The sequence below is a fragment of the Galeopterus variegatus genome, unplaced genomic scaffold (genome assembly GCF_000696425.1).
Source record: "Galeopterus variegatus unplaced genomic scaffold, G_variegatus-3.0.2 Scaffold1795, whole genome shotgun sequence".
In the NCBI taxonomy this organism is placed as follows: Eukaryota; Metazoa; Chordata; class Mammalia; order Dermoptera; family Cynocephalidae; genus Galeopterus; species Galeopterus variegatus.
In genome coordinates, this window is record NW_007727906.1 from 235,959 (window position 1) to 250,784 (window position 14,826).

Here is a 14,826-nt window from a genome sequence, read left to right on the forward strand (position 1 = left end):
CCCTCAGTGTTGCCCCCGCACCGGACCGGGGACCAGCAACGGGATCGCAACCCTCGGTGTTGCTCCCGTGCCTCGCTCAGCCAGTGAGCGGGAACCGGTCTGTATGTGGGAGCCGAACCCTCGGGCGGGAGCGCCGCCGCGCTTCCCAAGCGGCGCACTTATCCAGTGCGCCACCGGGCCGGCCCCCCAAATTCTCTTCTTTTTTTTTTTTTTCCTTTTTGTCTTTTTTCGTGACCGGTAACAGGGTCGCAACCCTCAGTGTTGCCCCCGTACCGGACCGGGGACCAGCAACGGGATCGCAACCCTCGGTGTTGCTCCCGTGCCTCGCTCAGCCAGTGAGCGGGAACCGGTCTGTATGTGGGATCCGAACCCTCGGGCGGGAGCGCCGCCGCGCTTCCCAAGCGGCGCACTTATCCAGTGCGCCACCGGGCCGGCCCCCCAAATTCTCTTCTTTTAACCCCACAAATTAAACATTTTTTTTGGTGTACAAAGTTCATATTGTACATTTACCCTCATACTCACTATTTGCATTATTCACACAATTTCTTCTGGCTTATCAAACCTTCTCTCTGGGGCTGCGCTTTTCTCTCCTAAGTTATATTCCATAGAAGTTTTATTACTGAGGGTCTGTTAATGGTAAACTGTTTTTGCTTATCTACAAATGTCTTTTATTCTATTAGTCTATTATTATTTATAATATAGACTACATGTATATATAGTCTATTAGTCTATAATATATAGACTATATAGTCTATTCTATTATTTAGTCTATTATTATGATTTTTAAAAGATGATTTTAAAGTGACAGTCACTTACTCTCAGCGCTTTGCAGATGTCATTCCACTGTTGTGTGGCTTCCACTGTAGCTAAGTTAGCTCTCGGTCTAATTGTCATTGTTTTTGTCTCTTTTTTTAGTGGCTGGCCAGTGTGGGGATCTGAACCCATGACCTTGGTGTTACAAGGCTGTGCTCTAACCAACCATGCTAACCAGCTAGCCCCTAACTGTTATTCTTTTTTAGGCAATCTGTCTTTATTCTCTGGCTGCTTTTAGGATTTTCTCTATGTCTTTGGTGTTTCACAATCCTCTATGATGGTTTCTAGGTAGGGGTTTCATTCGTCCTTCTTGGGGTTTCTTGAGCTTCCTGGATTTATGAATTGGTGTCTTTAATCAATTCTAAAAAATTCTCAGCCATCTTCTTTTCTTATATTCCCTCTCCTACTTTTTCTCTGTCCTTTCTTTTCAGAACTTCAGTGAGATATACACAAGTTCTTCTCACACTCTCTTCCACGTCTCTCTCCTTTTTTTTTCTTTTTCCTTCCTAACTTAGAAGCAGATCCTCCATGTCTCTTAACTTCTCTTTTAAATTTTCTGTCTTTATCTCTCTTAGTTATATGCTTTATAATTTCTTTTATCTACCTGCCTTTTTAAATTTCAATGGTTATCTAGTTTAATTCAAGAAGTTCTATTTGTTCTTTTTCCAAATATATGACTTTTGGTGGATCTGATCCTTGTTCTCTCTACTGATTTTCAAGTGGCAAAGCAGGACGTGAACCTAGGGCTCCCTCCACAAAAGCCTCTACCTTCTCAGACCCAGGGTTAGAATGACATCCCCTAGCTGTGGAGTAAATAAAACCAACTGGGAACTCCTAGAGAAAGGCTAAAGAGAATGTCTCAACTTTCTGTCTTCTCGACAGTACTTAATATCCAGAAGGTACTGGACACACATTGATCAAGCTGACATGTCAGACCTAGGAGAGTTTGTAACACAGATGTCAATGGGAGCCAGGTGGTATCACAGGAAGTGATTAAGGCAGGTACAAGTAACAGGGAGTATTGAGGACCCAGGCACACTGGAGAGTCCATGCCATGTCCAAGTGCGATGGCTGCTACTCAGTATCAGCCAGTTGTTCGTGTGTGAGTTAAGCCTATTGTTGCCAGACCTTCCAAGAATCCAGAAATACAGACATATACCTAACCTTTGCCAATTTTCATAGTACGAGGTGGGCCAGAAACGTGGCTGGGATTGAGACCCCTGGCAGAAGCCTCTCCCTGCTTGCTGTCTCATTGTTGTGCTCTTGGTTTTTACTGGGGTCTGATATAAGAAACAGCCACACTAAAAATGACACTGGGTATAAAGATTTGTTGAATGAATGAATGAACAGGTTAGGAGGCTATGAGGAGGTGTTAACAGGGTGGGGAGATAAGCAGAAGTTAGGGGGGCTCCAAGGAGAGGGGCCTTCACTTACCTGGAGTCTCCGCAGGAACCGCTCCAGGGCGGGCCTGCCCACAGAACGGATTTTGCTGCGGTCGAGGTGGACCCGGGCATCCGGGCGCCCATCTGAGCCTGCAGTGGGAGTGACAGTAACGAGTCCCTCGCCAGCCTCCAGCAAGACCCTCAGGATCACAAACCGGGCCTGCATGTGGGCCTGCCAGGCCAGGGGGAAAGGGGTCATTCGTAGCCAGTAACAAGTGCTTGGTCCAAGGCCTGATATATAGTATGTGCCCATTAATTGTCAATTATTATTGTCATTTTATCCTCTCCCCTGCTATGGGTCCTTTTCTGCCTATTCCCGTCCCCTAAATGCTTCCTCCCTCCTCTGCTCACAGGGAGGCCATTTTCAGGTAGAACCTGGGGCCCTGTGCTCCCCCTTTTCACCCACCATGGCCCCTGCTGCTTCAGACCCTCCCCCGAGGATGGCAGCTGCTTCCAAGGGCCCCTGAGAACTTTCTCCTCCGCAATCTTGTTTGTACTCATCAGTGGGACCAAGTAGGCATCACTGTCCGTACTTTACAGATGACAAAACAGAGACTCAGAGAGGTGAAGTGACTTGCTCAGGGTCACACAGCTGAAAAGGCCAGGACACACACTCTGACCCAAGTTTCTGGGATCTACAACACGTATTCCTTTTTTTTCGGTGGCTGGCCAGTAAGGGGATCTGAATCCTTGACCTTGGTGTTATAACACTGTGCTCTAACCAACAGAGCTAACTGGCCAGTCCTAAAACATGTACTCTTTTGATGACATAATATTGAGTTCTCAAACCACGCTTATTTGAGATTGTAAAAAAATTTCTATGGCTTACCCATTTCCAATGTGCATATGATAACTGAGCAACCGAGCCTAAGGGCTCTGGAGGCAAACTGTGTGGATTTGAAGCTCTGCCACTTATGGCAAGTTACTTAATCTCTTTGTGCCTCAATTTCCTTATCTCAAAAATGAGGATAATAATAGGGGTTGATGCTGGGAATGAGTTAATTCATGTAAGGTGCTTAGCACTGTGTGTGGCACAGAGTAAGTCAGTTGTTAATAGTGGGAGGAAAATCATCTCATCTGATTCATCCTGAAAGTGGCTGGGGAGAAATTATTACTCCCATTTCACAGACAGGGATACTGAGGCTCATGAGAGTGATGTGACTTGCCTCCCAAACACTGGAGTGTGGGATTAAACTCAGTTCATCTGCCTTATACGTACAATTGTCCCATCCCTCACCCAGAATCCCAATCTTGGCGCCCACTGCAGGCTCCCTCCCGCCACCTGAGGGCCCCACCTAACTCATACCTGTCGCCAGCTGGAGGCCTCAGGGGTGTAGAACTCTAGAGCAAGCAACCCAGCCCGAACCATGTTGAGCCAGTTCACGTAGATGACATCTTCTGCATCTTCCCCCTCGAAGCCAAAGATCCTGGTGGGAAGAAGGGCAGTTGGCAGAGATGATTAGAGGCTGTCCTGCCCTCCTGGCAGCAGCCCCTCCCCTCACAGGTGGGGTCCCGCCCCCACAGCCAGCTGCTCATACTCCAGCACTTGGGGGTTGAGGCAGAGGTAGAGGCCCACAGTCTCAGCCCGGCACTCTTCATAGCTGGAGGCGATGGTGCTGAACTTGCTGTCCCATGTCTCCCCGCTCCGGTACCAGCTCTGAATCTGGGAGAGGAGGCCCAGGAATCAGGCTAGGGGGGCCACTGCCCACCCGTGCCCACCCTCCCAGCACCCCAGGGCTCCACCAAGGCTGTTCTCACCTGCTCCCCCGTCTCTGGGTTGATCACTGTCTCCTGGTCAAAGTTGAACACTCCTTTCTCATCCTGTATGAGAAGGGTCATGAACGTGGGGCAAGTAAGAGGAAGATGTCCCAACCCCAAATCCACAGGCTCAGGAGTGGCTCAGAAGGCAAGCGGGGAGCAGCAAGCAAATAGGAGGTCCATTGACAACCGATGCCTCCAAACTTCCCCAGAGCCCTCCGGAGTGGAAGAACCAGAGCCACCTACCCCACTGCACAGGGAGGGAAACTGAGGACCAGACAGGAGGAACATGTCTGAAGTCACGTGAAGACCCAGAGCCAGTATCTCTGGGGCTCAATCGGAGATGCCCCCATGGTGGGCCAGAGAGCTGGCTGCTCCTCCCCAACCGCTTTTTGGCCTGTGTCACGGCGCTGCCAAAGGAGGCTACAGCATTATCCTCCCGGTCCCACCATGCACCAGGCGTCCTTCACGTATCATCCACTGAATCCTCACAACTGCTTCCAAAGAAGGTTCTATTATTACCCCACTTCATGGATGAGGAAACTGAGGCTCAGAGACTGAAAGTCCAAACTGGAATCAGAGCACATAACACTTGGGTACACTATCTCTTAACACTAACACCCATTTGCCGAGGGCCTACTACATGCCAGGGCTTAGTACCCATCTTCCTTTTTATTTCTCACAACAGACCATGTGGTTGGGTCAGGACCCCATTTTACAGATGGGTCAACTGAGGCTCAATAAGAACTGACTTATCCAAGAGCCTGGATAAAGCCTGGACAAGGCATTACACCAGGCTGCTGTCCCCATCAGCTGCTCCCCAAAGCCTCCTGACTTCCCAGGCCCAGCTCCAGTCCTTCCCTATCCAGGGAAGCAGCCTTACCCCATGGGAGCAGACCCAACCCAGATCCCTGCTTTCTCTGATGGTCCATGCCCAACCTCAGTTATCTCTGTGCGGCTCCGTGCTGGGAGCCCACACAAGCTTTTCTCAGCCTGCCAGAAAGGCTGTCTGCCTTTTCTGTATTCCCCAGGTGGGTGTGGACTCTTCCAGTCTGGCTAGCTGGCAGGAAGGAGCTGCTCTGGGGAGAAGTGGCTCCTTACAACACCTGAAAAAGTACAGGCTCCAGGGAATAGCAGTGCAAAGAGACGGTACTACAGCCTCAGGACAAGGAGTGTCCAGAGACTGCCCTCTCCCAACCTCTGTTCTCAGGGTGGGCTTCTTTGGCCTGAGCCAAGCAATTCCTCCTGGTGTGGGGGACAGCAAATGAACTGTCCTGGAGGCCCCTTGTCACCCATTCAGTCATCTGAGCTCCTGGGACATCTTGGGGGAGGGCAAGACAGGGTCTTCCCCCAGAGAAATCAGGTTTAGGGGCTGTTTTCTCCACTGACCCAAAGCCCCCAAGTGTAGAGACTAGAGCACCTTCGCCCCTGCATAAGGCTGGGTGTCGGGGAGGGGAGCTGTGGGCCAGGAACCGGGGGCAGCTTCTGCTGGCACCAAGGTGGCCACACCTTCTTACCTGCACGAAGAGTTTGCCGCTGCCGTGGCCTAGCAGCTCATGCAGCCCCACCTGCACGTCAAAGGAGGGCCCCTTCCAGCGGATGTACAGGTCCTGCCGAGACAAGCAGAGATCCATCCTGTCCACTGTCCTGTCACGGAGCCTGTCAGGTTGGCTTCCCCTCCCCCTGGCCAAGGGTCCACCGCAGTTCACATGCTTGGTGTGGGCTGACTGAGCTCCAGACCCTTGCGGAGCCCTCATCCCTGCAACTACCCAGGAGTGGGGGCTGCCTCTGCCATGTGGCCAGTGAGGAAGCTGAGGCTCCAAAGTGGCACACGGTCCCATGGCTGGGCAGCAGCAGAGCCAGGACAGAAGCTGTGCTCTTTCACCCCCACTGCTCCGGGCGTCTGCTTCCTACATCTGCCAAGGCAGGGAAGGCCCAGCCCGACCCTCTGCCACTGGTGCCCACCTTGTCATCCTCCTCCAGAAAGGTGAGCTTCTCCCGCTGCGTGGCATACGCCACAGCCAGCACGTTCCCCAGTGACACATTCTTAAAGCCTTCTGTCTGCCTCAGGTCATCATCTGGAGAAGGTGGGGAGGGCACCAGGAAGGGGGACAAAGGTCAAGGGCTACACATACGAGAGGAGCAGGCTGAGACAGTGAATTGGAGGGGCAGGGGCGGCTCTCAGTTGAGGCTCCCGGGGTTTGGAGGGACAATGCCAGGGCTCAAGGGCCAGGCTTGGGGAAGCTCACAGTTGGGAATGTTGATGCCAGCAGGGATGCCGGAGCCGGCGAAGGTGAGAACATCCAGGGAGGTGAAGTCTGGGGTAAGGAACTTGTCCTTCTCGAAGGCTGGGGGCCAGGGCAGCTCCTTCAGCAGCTGCTCTGCACTTGCCACCAGACGCTCAAACTTGGCACTCATGGCTTTGTTCACCATGGCCACGAAGCCTGCAGAGGAGGGGCAGCAAGGGAGGGGCGGCAGGGGAGGGGCAGCTGTGGCTTGGCAGGCTTCTGGGAGGGATCTGGCGCCACCCTACTCAGTCCCTGGACCCCTCCAGCCAGCAGGCAAATGCCTGCTGTGCAGTGACCCCACGCTGGCTGCTGGGGGCAGCAGTGATCCAGGCCTGGGCCCTACTGGATCAGGACCCTGGCAGAAAAGCATCAGGCAAGAGAACCTGTGTCTCCCCTCAGGCCTCCTCCCTGGGCCCGGATGTAGGGCCTCAGACTCGAGCCCACCAGGGCTGCTGCACTCTCCTCCCTCCTCCCAGGCTAATCTCTCTGGCTCTGGCAGGTGGGTGCTCAGACTCTGCATCCAGGGGCTGGGGAGGATAAGATGAGTGAATCCTCATGCTGGACACCCTGCCTTGCACAGGCGGGTCCCAGAGGGACGTGGGGCTGGGGGCTGAGGCAGGCTGCCACCAGCCCAGATGACAGCAGCCAAGTCAGGCTCACAGTCATAATGTCAATCGTGCTCCTAGCCACCAGCACAGCAGTCTCACATGATCTCACTGCTGCTCAGAGGCTGGCTACACAGCTAGTGAGTGACAAGCCAGGCTTGGAATGCATGTCTGTCTAGAGCTGGGGTGCCTGGGCTCCGCCACTCACATCTGTGAAATGAGGATAAAAATCCTCATAGGACAATAATGTCTAAATGAGTTAATACAGGTAAGCTTTGCGAAACATGCCCAGCACGTGGTAAATAATGTTTATTTACCATGGCTCTTGTTATTGTTATTATTACCATCAAGGGTGGGAGGGAGAACCCTCAGGCGACACTGGAAGTGTAAACCTGGACACGGGGGAAGGGATTCCCATCTAACCTCTCCCTTCCTCCCAGAAGTTACCTTCAAACTCTCCTCGGGAACCAAAGGGGTCGCGGTAGCTCTCGATGAACCCGATGTAACTGGGGGAGAGAAGGGCAGAGATGGAGTAAGGGCGGGGAGGAGGGGGGGTGGGGGTGCAGGCTGGCCTCACCTCTCCACGATGGGGCCTTTGTCCTGGATCCAGAAGCGGGAGCCCCTCTTGTGGGCCTCGATGGAGCCCTGGATAAAGCTTTCCATGTACTGGGCCAGCATCTGCTCCTGCTGGCTGTTGGCCGCATATGCCTGGGAGCAAGCAGGGCTCGGTCAGCTTTGGGCCACCCATCCACCCCCCTTTGCTGCCCAGAGGGGTCCTGAGCCTGCACCCCTCAGTCCCTAGCCAGCCCTACCTTGGCTTTCTCCAGATGCTCCACCACTTTCTGAAGTATGGGGGCATAGTCCCCCCGGGTCACCTGGAAATGTCTACCCCGGAATTCATAGCTCTTCAGCTTGGAAGTCACTTCAGAGTCCAGGGCAGGCTCTGAGGAAAGAGGGACCACTCAGGGGAAAGGCCAGTGTAAGACGCTTCAGCAGGCTTTTCATCATGGCACTTTTACGGTAAGATCTTCAATGGCTCCCCAGTGCCTACAGAAATTAGTATAAACTCTCATCTTCAAAAAATATATATTATGTAACATGCAATGTTCTAACTCATTTAAGCCTCACACCAACCCTGGGGTAGGGAGAAATCATTATCTCCATTTTACACATGGGGAAACTAAGGCACCAAGAGGTTAAGGAAGTTTTCTAAGGTCACATGGATAGCAAATGACAGAGCAGAAATTCAACCAGAGCAGCAGATTGTATGTAAAAAGACAGCCACATCGCCAAGGTAATGGCAATGGTCCCTATCAGGAGGCAAGAGGGTGAGTGGGGAGTAGGAGATGTGACAACAGAAGAAAGAAGCTGGAGCAAAGTGAGGAAGGGGTGATGAGCCAAGGAACGCAGGCGGCCTTCCAGCGGCTGGAAAGGCAAGGAACAGATCCCCCCTGAGGACTCCAGAAGGTACACAGCCCAGCTGACACCATGGACTTTGGACCTCCAGGACTATAATAGAGTAAATTTGTGTTGCTTTGTGCCACTTAATTTGTGGTAATTTGTTACAGGAGCAACGAGATCCTAATACACTGTTGTATTTTGCTTGTGTCTGATCAATATACTTCTAGGCTATGTAAAAATTAAAAAAAAAAAAAAATAGCCCCAGTATTTCCTTCTCACTTGCTCTTCTTTCCTGTGACTTCTCCCATTGAGTGTGGGATCCACATTCCCTCCCCTTGTAGCTGGGCAGGCTCAGAACTATAGCAGACGTGATGCCATGTGACTGTCCAGGCTAGGTCACAAAAGGCCATAGGGCTTCTGCCTGGCTCTCTTGGGAGCTCACTCTTGGAGCCCAGCCACTGTGAGCAACATGAAGAGGCCACATGAGGTGTTTTGGCTGACAGCCTCACCTGAGGTCCCTGCTGACAGCCAGCTTCTACATGTGCCGAACTGCACTTTCAGTGACACCAGCCCCTAGCTGTTGAGTCTTCCAGCTGAGGCCCCAGACACTGTCAACCAGGGACCAGCTGTTCCTCCCATGCTCCATGCAAATTCCTGACCCACAGAGATCATGAGCACAAAAAGCCGGTTTTCTATCACTTGGTTTTGGGGGTGTTTGTTACACAGCGATAGATAACTGATACACTAGGGCAGCCTGGCTCCAGAGTCACACACTTGGCCACTGTCCTACGCTGCATCCTGTACTGCGAGAACAGACCCAGCTTATGTTCTGGTGGGATGTACTGCTATTCCCCTGAACCCGTATCCTTCTCCCTCATCAAATCAAACTGCCTGCTGATCCCTAAGCTTTCCCACCATCTTGCTTTGGCTCACACTGTTCCCTCCACCTGCAGCACAGTCCCCCATACATCTTCGTTTCTGTCCACACCCAGGCTCTGAGTATCTCCCAGGTGCCAGGCACTGGGGAGACAAGGGTGAATGAGATTCACGGCCCCTCCTCTCAGGGAGTTCGGAGTCAAATGGGGGAAACAGGAAAATAACTGGGAGATGACTGGGTGTGCTGATGGGAAAGAGAAGGGCGTGGACTCAGCTGTGGGAAGATGAGGAAGGTGCTGGGGAAGGCAATGTCCACGCACGGCCTAGAGGATGGGGAGAGTTGGCGAGGTGAGTGCAGAGGGGCTGAGGGTGTTCTGGGCAGGAAGGGAAACAGATCGTGCAAAGGCCTGGAGAGGGCAGTGAGAAGTGGAGGTGGTGGGCCACAGCCAGAGCACAGGGTCTGGGCAGGAGGCTGTGGGGGAGACGCGGTAGGTAAAGCAGGGTCGGGTAGATGGGGAGGGAGAAGAAGGGAGGAGGAGGAGGAAGGGGAGAGATTGGATAAGGGGCATAAAGAATAAGTATGATTTATAACAATGAATATGCTAATAAGAAAAAAAGAAAAAAAAAAGCAGGGCCGGGTGGCAAAGGTCCTCAGAGCGGCCTGAACGTTTCTGTCCACACTGTGTCCATCTTCCCCTTGCCTGGTAACAGCCCCAATTTCCCATTGAAAATCCCCCCTACTACCACCCCCAGTCCAGTGGTCTGGGAGGAGCTGACCTCATCACCTGGCTCCAGGGTAGGCTTGCGACTAGGTGGAGCCAGTCAGATACCTGCTGCTTGCCTGCCCACAGGGACTGGCTCACAGATAAACATGCAACCCAAAATAGAGAAATAAGAGGCACTCCCAGGGTTTATGCAGAAACTCCTGGGAGAGAAGGACCCACTTACTGCTGGAGTGGCCGGGCTGGTGGCCTGGGCCACCCAGGTTCAGAAATGCTAAGGAAAGAGTAGAAAGGTCGTGAGGAGAGGCTGCCCAGGCCTGAGCTCACCTGTGCCAAGCACAGAAGCCAGCCGCACCTCATAGCAAGGCTTCCCTTCCTGGCTGACCTCCTTGAAGAGCCGCGTGTTGTAGGCACTGAGGTTCTGGAAAAGATCAGGGCAGGGTTAAAGGGAGAGTGAGGTCTGGAGAGGGCAATGGGGTGGGAAGAGGGAAAGTGGGTCATGCCAGGGAGAGAAGGCTTGGAGGCAAAGTGGTGGGGGGGCCTCTGAGGGACCTTCCCAAGTGGTCTGGGAGCAGGAGAGTGGAGGTGGGTGGTCACGGCTGACTCTCCTGCTGTGCTCAGTACACTTGGCACTAACTTTTTCGAAGTTAGTGATGACTGTGCCAGGCCCTGCCTGATCTCAGCTACACCAGGGCTACACAAGGCGGTTCGCTTTCACAGACAGGGAAGCTGGTCACACAACTGGTGAGCAGCTGACTGGAAGTTCCACCTGACACAGGGACCCTGGAGCTCAAGCTCAGAAGTGGCTCTGGTGTCCTGCCTCGTGCTGCCTGCAGTTGTCATTGGGCCCTACGGCCTGGGTGGGGCAGGGGCAGCTCTTTCCCTGGCACACATGAGGACCCTTGTTCGTGCCAGGTGGACCTCAGATAAGGATTCCCCAAGTCTTTTCCACCTCAAAGATCCAAGATGCCCGTGCTCTGGGTCCAAGGTGAGACCCAGTAGTGGGTACCAGTGGTTAGGGGGCTGGGCCGAGGTGCTCCACCAAACCACCACCCTGAGTTCTGCAACCCCACACCTGTGAGTCCAGAAAGTCTTGAGCCAGTTTGGCATCTTCCATGGTACAATCCCCAGAGAAATAGGTGGTGATTCCCTGTCAGGGAAGAGAGGGGAGGTGGTAAAGAGGAGTTGCCGAGGTCGGGGGGCTTGCAGGGACAGCTGGTGAATGCCTTCCCAGGCTTCCTACACCTCCTCTCAGCAGACTCCACCCTGCCCCTCCATCTCTTTCCAGGAGAAAAAGTTGTAAAACAAGCAGAAAATGCTCCTCTTCAGCCTTCCTGCAGCTCTGCTCCAGCCTCTCCCAGGCTGGCCCACCCCTAAAGCTTGCTGTGGCCTTATCCCATGCAGCCCAAGCAGCCTCCAGAGGCAGGAAGCCAGTGACTCCCTCCTTCCCCATCATCCTCTCCTCAGCTCCCTCCATCTCCCTGCTCTTCTCTCCTTCCCTCCTCCTGCACACAGCATCCTAGGATGTCAGATCTGGGAGGGCATTCAGAAAGCATTCCATCCGACCTGCTTCCCATTTTACAGATGACAACACTGAGGCCTGCAGTGAGGGGCAGCTTTGCCTCAAGAGTGTGAGGGGGAGCCTACTGCCTCCCTATCAGACGCTCTTCCCTACACACCAGGTGGCCCCAAAGGACACCTTCCACTCTCCCATGCAGCCGGGGGCCTCACCTCCTTCCCCAGGCCGAGGTGCCGAAGCCTTGGCTCCAGAGAGAACATAAGCTCCCCGCAGGTCTGCCAGAGGCTCCTGATTTCTTCCGGGTGCTGCTGGGCGGCCTTACTCCCCAGGATCACCTGTTCCAGCTTCTCCTACAGGGGAAGGGAAGCCATTGGTCCCATCATACCACCCAAACCTGACCCCCAGAGCCTTCTCATCTACTTCCAAGCTCTTTTTCACAGTCTAAGAGCTTGGGCTTGGAGTGTGGTCCATGGACCAGCAGCACTGGCAGTGATGAGAAATGTCGTAACTTGGGCCCCCCCATTGCAGAGCTGCTGCCTTCCAACAAGATCTCCAGACAAACAATTACATTGTGTAATGTTGGTGGAGTGTGGTCCATGGACCAGCAGCACTGGCAGTGATGAGAAATGTCGTAACTTGGGCCCCCCGATTGCAGAGCTGCTGCCTTCCAACAAGATCTCCAGACAAACAATTACATTGTGTAATGTTGGATATACTAATTATCCTGATTTAAGCATCACATATTGCACACAAGTAATGATATTCAACTCTGTACTCCACAGATATGTACAATCAACTGTTACAATTGAAAAAAAATAAAAGGTCACTGGGTAACTCATGTGCACTGTAGAGTCTGAGAGCCTGACGGTCCCTGGGCGGGATGACCGTGCCCAGGCCTCTCCACTGTTCCCAGTGATGACCAACGGGCTCCACTTTTGCAAACACCTGATAGTTCACAGAACCCTTCCACATCCTGCCTTTTTTTTTTTTTTTTGGTGGCTGGCTGGTATAGGGATCCAAACCCTTTGACCTTGGTGTTATAACACCGTGCTCTAACCAACATATCCTGCCCTTGTTCCACCCTTGGATCGGCATGGTCTGGAAGAGCTGTGTTTTTACTTTACACGAGAGGAAGCTACAGCACCTAGTCAGACTGGGTGACACCCACAGTTGCACAGTGCAGCAGTGTCAAGTCAAGGCTCTGCTCAAGGCCCCTGACTCTGGTTGGGGCTCCAGAGGCTGCGTTCCCCACCCCCACCCCATCAGACTCCTCCTTCCCACCTTCCCCAACCCTTCCTCAGCTCACCTTGGGCAGGTTGGGAACAAACTTGGTGTCACCAAAAGACTTGTAGTTGCCCATGTTGGAGTAGACACCGGCGGCATAGACCAGGAAAGCCTGAGGGAGGAGGTAGGCCTCAGAGACCTGGGAAGCACAGCCTCCCCCACCCCAGGGAGGTCTCCTCCTGAGAGGCAAACACCCCAGTGCAACCAGTATGGGTGAGGCTGGGAAATCTGGGGGCAGGACGAAGAGCCTGGGAGGCCACAGTCTGGCCCCAACTTACTTTCACAGACCAATCCTCACATCTCTGTTGTCCACCCAAACCAGTCTTCTTAGCAGTTCCCAAACACACCCAAGTGCCCACCCACCTTTGCTGCCTCTAAGCCCAGCACCCTGTCAGCAGCCTATGGCCTATAGGGCCTTTAAGGCCCACTTAAAACACCACCTCCTTCTCTAGGATGCTATCCTCAGCCCCTGACCTGCCAGGCAGCTGGCATTGGAAGCACCAAATGTTAGAACTGGAGGGGGCCTCACTTTTCCATCTACTCTATGGCTTTTGTTGGCCCAGATCTAGTCTCCCTTCCTCTGGTAACAAGACCTCAATCTTCCTTTTCAGAGATGGGGTTCCTAGAGCAGGCATGTAAGCTGGCTTGGCCAGTCAGAGAAATCACCTTCCCTGGCTACAGGGATGGGCATAAGGCTCAAGCTGGCCAATAAGAGCTCTACCCAACAAAAAAGAATGAGGTGGATTTATATGTACCCCATAAAAGTTCTGCAAGACATGGTGATTAATGAAAAAAGCAGGACACAGAACATGAGGAGCACGATCTCATTTATGGAAGGGAAAATAGGGAACTGATCACTGCACATGTACATGTACAAGTATGTAATACACAGACAGGGGACGGGCTGCCGCACCAGCCTCAGCAGTTACCTTTGGGGAGGGCACTGAGAATGAATGATCTTCGTGTTTTGATTTGTGTCTTTCTGTATTGCTGCAATGCACTAAGAATTCACCTATTACTTGGCCAAGAGATCCTCAAATGAACAAAAACTAGAGGACAGGCACAACATTCTGCCCGAGGCCATGCAATGTGGTAGAGAAAAACTGGTCCAGAAATCAGACCTCCTGATTCCTACCCTGGACTCTTTCCTTTACCTTCTCGGAATCTCTACCACTGTTTCCTTTGTTATAAATCACAGCAGCCACTGTTTTTCTTGTTCTAAGTGGGTCACCACAACAACATGAGGCAGACAACCCATGTGCATATTTTACAGATGAGAAGACTGAGGCTCCAGGAGAGGAGGTTCCTCAATTTGTAACCTGTGGTCTAATCCTCTACCTATTCCTTAAAAGAGAGAGAGCTTTGTACCCCTGCATCTTGGTCCCTCACATCCAGAAAGCACTCAGGGAATGTGGGCTGGCCTGAGAGAACTGACCTGATACTCCTCCTCAGTAAGGCCCTCAGCCAGGGCATGTTGGCGCAGTTGGTCAGGGTCCTGGGCACGGAAGAGGCGGCTGAGCAGGGCATAGATGTAGGGGGCCTCAGGGGAGGTCTGCAGCAGCACGGCCAGGCCTCCATACCAGGCAGCCCGTGACAGGTAGTGGGCATAGAGGCGCTCTGTGGGTGATAGCAGGCGGAAGGCCTCACGGCAGTCCAGGCTAGACACACCGATGTCATTGGGCAGGATGTATTGGGTGTCCGCCATGGGCCCTGCTGAGAACCATCACCGTCAATCATAACCATCACTTACCACACACCAACTGCACACCTGGCTCTGAACCCTCCTGATCTCATTTAATCCTCCAAAAGTTCATGAGGAAGGGAATACTATTGTACCCATTCACCAGATATGCTGACTGAGGCTAGAGAAGTTTAGGTGACTCACCCAAGGAGATTCCAAAATACATTGGTGGGCCATATTTGGCCTGTGGTCCCTCAACCTTAAAAACTGAATCCAACCACCTAGAATTACCAGTGAGGAAACTGAGGCCCAGAGAGGCTAGGAGCCTTGCCTAATCATACAACAGAGGGGTCAGCAGCAGAGACCCTCATCTCTAGACTCCCAGCCCAAGCCCCACCTGTCTCCTCTCTTCCTTCTCTGACCTGCTAGCCTTCAAC

General features: G+C 52.8%; 1 protein-coding gene across 2 annotated transcripts in view; it reads right to left on the reverse strand.

Moving 5' to 3' along the window:
• The window catches only part of DPP3 (dipeptidyl-peptidase 3), a 23,260-nt gene extending 8,768 nt beyond the window's left edge, over positions 1-14,492 (reverse strand). Inside the window, exons 1-15 of one of the 2 annotated variants that reach the window (XM_008578995.1) lie at positions 14,144-14,492; positions 12,731-12,820; positions 11,637-11,774; positions 10,981-11,055; positions 10,233-10,326; positions 7,719-7,849; positions 7,484-7,614; positions 7,354-7,412; positions 6,263-6,457; positions 5,979-6,091; positions 5,531-5,623; positions 4,014-4,076; positions 3,794-3,918; positions 3,562-3,682; positions 2,248-2,427 (exon numbers count right to left, since the gene is read on the reverse strand). In XM_008578995.1, coding sequence (XP_008577217.1) covers positions 2,248-2,427; positions 3,562-3,682; positions 3,794-3,918; positions 4,014-4,076; positions 5,531-5,623; positions 5,979-6,091; positions 6,263-6,457; positions 7,354-7,412; positions 7,484-7,614; positions 7,719-7,849; positions 10,233-10,326; positions 10,981-11,055; positions 11,637-11,774; positions 12,731-12,820; positions 14,144-14,413 — 1,878 coding nt within the window. In that variant the 5' untranslated portion in view covers positions 14,414-14,492. The remainder of the gene's footprint in view (positions 1-2,247; positions 2,428-3,561; positions 3,683-3,793; positions 3,919-4,013; positions 4,077-5,530; positions 5,624-5,978; positions 6,092-6,262; positions 6,458-7,353; positions 7,413-7,483; positions 7,615-7,718; positions 7,850-10,232; positions 10,327-10,980; positions 11,056-11,636; positions 11,775-12,730; positions 12,821-14,143) is intronic. The other variant, XM_008578996.1, reaches the window with a different exon arrangement.
• Between the last annotated feature and the right edge of the window lie 334 nt (positions 14,493-14,826).